Raw genomic sequence first — 7,046 nt, 5'->3', positions numbered from 1 at the left:
CAACATTGTTATTATTAGTATTACACTGCATCCAACTGATACACGTGTCCTTGCAAAAATGTTAATGACGTCTTCACAAAATTTTTTAAAGGAAAAAGTCATTCGAAATATATATGTAGCACGCTCCTTTACCTTTATTTTAACTTGTAGAGGTTCTCAAAAAAAGTATGTAGGCAAAATCAAATTTTGTATATTTTTGCTGAATATGTTTTATTATACTTTAGGGGGCAGGGAAGTTCTGTCGAAATAACCTTTAACCAATTTTTTTAATAACTGACATTAATTAATCGCACAGCATTTTCAACCTACTTCAGCTTGTTACAAAACTTAAGTAATGAAATATAAATCCATTGATAAGTAGATATGTTCTAGTTTGATTAAGTAAAGTTTGCTTAAAATAATCAATAACGAAGATAAGGTATTACCGAATTCACTTGATTTGATACCGTCATTGTGTAAGGTGAAAGTGGTTTTATTCTCTGTCCATTCTTTATAATTATCTTTGGTTTTCCTAATGGTTGAACCACCACTTCAAGTCGTAGAAGGAACCCGTGCTGGTTCGTCGCTGTATTATGACAATGATTGCTACCTATATTTTAAGGAATCAACACGTAATGGAAGTACAATGGTATCAACTTACTTTCGCTGTAGGAGAAAATATTGCACAGCAAGACTTGTGTGGCGAACTGGACAACAACTTTGTTACAGCCATAAACACAACCATAGTCCAGAAGAAGAATTCTTAAACGATCTAAAGTACAGGCAAAAACTACGTCAACGTGCATCTGTGGAAAACATACCGCTGAGTACCATTTACAATCAAGAGCAAGAAGTATCTCCACAACTAGCTCTTTCAACAAGACCTTACAATGGTACCGTTAGAAAAATGATGGAAAGAGCTCGCAAGAAAAATCTTCCAAAGGTGCCGCGAAGTATTCAGGAGATCGACAATTTCATCAGGGACGAAAGGTATTACACAAAAATGCCTAAAGCTAAAGTTCTTAGATTTTAGACTTCGTTAAATTTAACATTTTGTTTCCCGAGCGTAAGCTAAGGAAGTATTGCAATCGAGTCCATCAGCCGACTGGTTGCTTTCATATTTTCTCAATTGGTCATGACCCCTACAATACGAAAAAATGGGTCTCCTGTTTTCATAATAATATGCTTGTCTGTCTATCCGCAGTCTGTGTCGATTTTTGTTAGACAGATATGTAATAAGATAAGATAAACAAATTTTATATGTGTATTATGAATATCATGTAGATGGTAAAACGCTAATCATCCCCCACCAACAATGTGATGACGTCACCTCATAATTATACATAATAAATGGGTTTAAAATTGTATAAAATAACAGTCTTAAAAAATATATATATCAAAAAGGTATAATATCATTTTGCAGTTTAACTTTGAATCTGCAAAACCCAGTGCTTTGAAATCTGGCAAACGTTTTCAAGTTTAAGCATGGTAAATTTTTAATCAAAATATATCTGTTGAATTCCCCATAAAAAAATTCGTAAAATCAAATTTTATAATTTTTTCAAAAAGCTAAATTATTGTAAGTACTTCAGTTTTAGTAGTTGCTAAGTTACAATAGAATTATAATTTTTTCAAAATATTTCTAGAGCCAAGAAGTTTCGTGTTGAAATGGGACCAGAAGAACGACCTTTTTATGGAGGCCTTCTGGAAGTCCGCATCCAAAATACAGTTCAAAGATCGATATATTTTATATCTCCTACGGTTAAAAAAATAGCAGCAACTAAAAATAATTGTGTTCTTCAGATGGATGGAACTTTTTCCGTGGTACCCAAAGCAGTAGGAATAAAACAGTTATTCTGCGTACATCTGCTATATTCTGGTCATGTATGTTTTCACGTACAGTAAGTGCCTTTTTTAAATTAACAAACACGTTACCGTTTAGGTGTTCCCGATTATGTATTGTTTAATGGAACGAAGAACCACGGCTGCATATGAACAAATACTAGAAACCTTGAAGAATATTGTGCTCCCAAATAAAACCGTTAAGAAGATAATGACAGATTATGAAGCTAGTTTAAGGAAAGCCTTAGGAAAAGTTTTCCCAGAAGCTCAGTTACTAGGATGTTGGTTTCATTTTGCTAAAGCAGTACACAAAAAAGGTAATAATGTGTATTAAAGAATTTATCAACTAGAATCTATTATGTCGATGTCTCAGCTATGAAATTAGGATTAGGACGACAAAATGTTAATAGGAGTATTAAAGAAGGTTCCCGTATGGCAATGGCTCTGCCCCTCTTACCTGAAATGTCTTTCGAAGAAGGAATAGAAGCAATTTACGGATGGATGGAAAGTCACATTGACACCGAAGATGAAAAGAAGCAAATGAATCTGCTTTGTAGTTATTTACGTAGATGGAGAAACCAAAACGTGTCTGTGTACGGACAAGAATTTAGAACAAACAACGCCGTCGAATCTTTCCATAGTACACTTGTTCAAATGATTGGGAACCCTCATGTGTCCTTTTGGAGATTCATTGAATCATTACGCAAAGTAGAACATAAAAAAGCGTGTGATGCCATAAGAGTCCATCGAGGAGAATATATAACAATGTCTCGGGGTCAAAAACTGAAAAGAATACAAGCAGCATTAGGTAAAAGCTGGAGTTTTTATGAAATATAAAGGTAAAAGTTTACATTTTAGATAAAGAAAAACAACGATTTGACAACGATGAGGACAGAGATATAGGTTTATTCTTACGAAAAATTTCGAATATTATGAAAGGGGAATTCGATCAGTGTCAGGTAGAAGAAGAAATGAACCAAGAAAAAACAGAAATAGACACCATAAATGGACAGAAAACTGTGGAAGAAATAGAAAATACGCGTTTTAAAGAAATGGAGCTATGAAAGTTAAATATTCAGAAATAACAATACCAACATGTACTTACAGATATATATTTAAAGCTGGAAACTTAACTCTAGTGAAGACAGCAGATTCCCTCTAAAACTACTGTTAAATATGACTGTGTTACTATAGTAAAGCAGCAGTAGCTGAAGACTGCTATAAACTCAGTGTTTTCATATGTGCAACAATACTCCTTGTACAGCACTATTTTTGTCCTTGTAAATTATTGCTATTCGCAGTTGGCTAATCGTATGACGAATTACGAAGAATTCCTATAAATTATTTAAGCTTAAGTTGGTAATATGTTTTATATGAAGAGCTTTGCGATTATTTTGTCAACTGTTAAAGATACATCTATGGTCGTTAAAATTTTGTTTTTACTTATTGAAGTTTCATTGTAAGTGGATATTTTTCTCGAATTTCCACATTTTTAAAATAAGATTTTTCTATTATTTTTCGTTAGTATTTTTCGATAACATGAATACTCAGTACTGAGTAATAATATAATTTTTATAATATAAAATGTCTTTAAATTTCTTGTATCTTCGAAAACAACTTTATAATATCGAACAATTATAACTTATAAGTGTATCTGTGCAATATTTTTTCAATTACTTTAATCACATAATCACGCAATCTGTGTAAACTGTATATGCTTTTTCCCCCTCCACAATTAGTATTCTTTTGGTCTTGTCATTTTCAATATAGTCATTAGTGTCATTACATTATACTGATTCGATATCATATAAAAAACAAACAATGAATGCTGTTCGATTGACAGTTTATAATGTACAGGGTGTTTGCGAAATACACCGACAAAAAGAAACTGAAAATTGGTCTGGGTGAGTAGATGTCATTAAAAAAAAAGTTTTAATAAAAGTGTTTTAGTTTTCGAAATAAAATTGATTGAAAATTTGGTGAAAATAGCATGTACGCTACTGAGTTAATAGTAATTAAAAAGATAATGTGGTCACTAAGAAAAATGTACCGTTTTAAGTGGATTGTAAAAATTAAAAAAAACGTAATCTTCATTGCTTAGTAACTCTAAAAATTCCGTCAAATTCTTTTAAAATGGCAGCTTTTTCTAATGCCGAAATGACCGATGATTTACGGAAGAGCATTTGGAAATGCTCATGGAGCGCAGCGTCTCTACCAGGAGAAATTTCCAGGCCGAAGATTGCCTCATCACACAACATTTAGTGCCATTGTTCAACGTCTCCGGGGAAACGGAAAATTTCAGCCAAGTACGACGGATCGTGGTCGTGAAAGAACCGAACATGTTATAGACGTGGAACCAGAAATACTAGAAATTGTGAAAGACCTGCCTCGTCGAGTGCGGTTCTGCGAGTGGTTGCTGCAAAAAAATAGGGAGCAACCAGACTTTGTACAGAAGCTTTTAACCACCGACGAGGCCACTTCCACAAAAGAAGGACTTTTTAATTTTCGTAATATTCATATTTGGTCTAATGAAAATCCGTATGCCACACGGGAAACGCATTTTCGAGACAGATTTTCAGTAAATGTCTGTGCAGGCATGGTTGACTACAATTTGATAGCTCAATACGTTCCGTTCCCTCGCTTGACGGCGCTTGCGTCTTTAGATTTTTTAAACAACGATTTAGGACCATTTTTGGAAAATGTACCCTTAAATCTTCGTAGGAATGGTACCTTCATGATGGGGCCCCTGCACATTATGCCCTAAAAGTGCGGTTTGACCGAAACTTTCCAAACAAATGGATTGGGAGGAATGGACCTGTATTGTGGCCACCTCGTTCTCCCGATCTCAATCCCTGAGATTTTTTTATGGGGTTACATGACGCAGGTAGTTTATCAAAGTCCAGTGAATACGGTGCAAGAGTTGGGAAATCGCATTTAAAATATTGCTGCCCAGATTAGAAATAATCCAGATATGGTTAGAAGAACGCAGCAGTTGTTAATTCGGCGAGCAGAAGCATATGTGCAAAATAGAGGGCGTCATTTAGAAAACTTATTGTAGTAGTTTATTTAACGTTGTGTTAATTTTATTCTTTATTCTTATTTTGATTAGCAAAGTTTAATTGGTTATCGTCGTTAAAAAGTTTCATTCTCATTAGTAGTTTCTTTTTGTTAACTATGCTCATTCATTAATAAATCTGTACATAACTAGAGAAAATGACAACATCCTGAAAAAGAACACGGCAGAATTCCAATGGAACCAAGATCGGTGGACCACTGTCCAGAACCGCGTTCTTATAAGAACTGAAAAAACCACAGCGGAACGCGAAAAGTGGGGAAGAAGACCCGCGACCCCGGACAGTGGTTCCCCGGCCCTCGTTGTAATAGGACCTCGACGCAAGAAAAATTAAGTAAAAATGACTAACTACTACCATTTAAAATAATCCTTTACTTCAAAATGTTTAAACATCCAGTTAAAATTGTTTCAAATTATGAAAAAATACTTTTGACTTTTTACTTGAGATTTTTCAAATTTCACCTTTCGTTGTTAGTTTTTAGTAGCTATATTTTTACAAAACGTGAATTAATTGAATCTGATAGCACCTCTTACAATGGCGCGAATAAAGCTTGGATAAAGGGTAAATTTACTTTGCAACTTTTGATAATACAACAGGAGTTGTTTTCATTCTTTATGCTGTCGGGAAGCCCTCCAATTTTTTTGTCGATGCATTTCGCAAACACCCTGTAAAAGATTAGGTGAACAGAAATTATCAGAGCTGGCAGAAGTTATACCTACTTAAGATCATAAACTTCCAGATGTAATGCAGGATGGCAAATGTCGCAGTTAGTCTAGGCTTGACAAATAGGTGGGTACTAACCGATAAAACCGATAAAATATTGTTTGGTTTTTTTGGTTAAATAGATTTCAACAAAAATTACCTCCTACCGTTTCGTTTTTTAAATAGAATTTTCTAAAATACACAATCAGAAGCAAATATTTAGTGTACATCCAGAATTGACAAAATATGTGTCCGAGCAATTGATTGCAATAACTGCAGAACCAAAAAAACTGAAAAAATTATCAGTTCCAAAATAGTTGCATAATATTCAAGTGGTTTTGAGGTTAGAAAATCTTTTTCCGTTGTTGGACGAAAAGGTGGAGTTCAAATATCGGCGCTTGTGGGTGATTTGAAAAGAGTAGTCGTGACATTTTAGTACTAGGTGATGATAATTATGGTAACAGGGTTATTTTCCCTGTGTTCAGACGCACTGTAATGAGTTCTAAAATTACGGAGGGTTATTGGGGTTGCGGGTAGTCATGGTACATGGGGTGTGTTCTCTTTTACTCTAGGCGCTCATAGTGGATGGGAGCCCCCGAGGCGGGTACACATGCCTAGACATAGGGGCCGAAACTGGATGCAGGCCTCTTGTTGTACGGTACGGCGACCCAAATCCTACAGGAAAAGCCGATTTGATAACAGAAGATTCATAATGATGATGCATTAAATCACTCCAAGTTGCCGATAACAGGCGATAACGTGGCCTCCACAAGAACGGAAAGTGACTAGGTCAGTGGAACTTCTATGCCATCGAGCTAGCAGCTAGGTGGAAGGTCAGGTGGGGAAACACGACAATGCGCTACTGCTACCAGCTGAAGATCGTTGACTTGGAGATGCATTTTGCACTATTTTGCAAGGGCCCGGCGGCAGGAAGTTGAGTATCGCGATCACACTAGGAAGTATTCGAATCGACCGAAACACTGAACTGGATTAGAATGAATTTTAGGTCCAATTATGTCTCTTTTAGAGGGGTTTTCGACCGTGTGAACAGCATGGAAACTGCGAAAACGGCAAGAAGAGTTAATAAAAGTGCATTTCCCCTAATTAATTGCCCTTTGACCGCCCAGGTGTTTCGCAGTTGTAATCCGGGTCTTCAATGAATTCAAGGAAATCTTAGACAAAGTGTTCTCCACATTAGGGCATAGACTGCGTTTCGGCGATTATTCCTGGAAAGTAGTATGACTATGTGTGCCTTGATGCTTACGTTAATCGACGCTAACTCAGAAATTCAAACTTTTGGTCCCTACGATAATGTAGACTTGTTATGGAAGGGCCATCATGGGCCAGAATAGGGAAATTTTAAGGGCTGAATTTCCGATTCACCACACCTAAAAAACTTTATTATTTTAATCATTAAAGAAGTTCCAATACTCTTTATCCAAAGGCGAC

The 7,046-nt window shown here is 35.6% G+C and overlaps 1 protein-coding gene across 1 annotated transcript; it reads left to right on the top strand.

Moving 5' to 3' along the window:
* The first annotated feature begins 433 nt into the window (after positions 1–433).
* Positions 434–3,046, top strand: LOC135137273 (uncharacterized). The gene is made up of 5 exons (XM_064066893.1): positions 434–969; positions 1,626–1,863; positions 1,922–2,138; positions 2,195–2,629; positions 2,680–3,046. Exons 1-5 carry the CDS (start codon positions 515–517, stop codon positions 2,883–2,885), a joined length of 1,551 nt encoding a protein of 516 aa, XP_063922963.1. The 5' UTR covers positions 434–514; the 3' UTR covers positions 2,886–3,046.
* The last annotated feature ends 4,000 nt before the right edge of the window (positions 3,047–7,046 follow it).

Source organism: Zophobas morio, unplaced genomic scaffold (assembly GCF_036711695.1).
Source record: "Zophobas morio isolate AGI-343-1 ecotype UQ-CSIRO unplaced genomic scaffold, CSIRO_AGI_Zmor_V1 ptg000029l, whole genome shotgun sequence".
In the NCBI taxonomy this organism is placed as follows: Eukaryota; Metazoa; Arthropoda; class Insecta; order Coleoptera; family Tenebrionidae; genus Zophobas; species Zophobas morio.
The sequence above is the reverse complement of the archived record's forward strand: the minus strand, read 5'-3'. Positions and strand labels throughout refer to the sequence as shown.

Coding starts and splice junctions, on each gene's coding strand:
- LOC135137273 (XM_064066893.1), top strand. CDS start 515: ATGGTTGAACCACCACTTCAAGTCGTAGAAGGAACCCGTGCTGGTTCG. Junction 970..1,625: donor AATTTCATCAGGGACGAAAG/GTATTACACAAA, acceptor AAATATTTCTAG/AGCCAAGAAGTTTCGTGTTG. Junction 1,864..1,921: donor ATCTGCTATATTCTGGTCAT/GTATGTTTTCAC, acceptor GTTACCGTTTAG/GTGTTCCCGATTATGTATTG.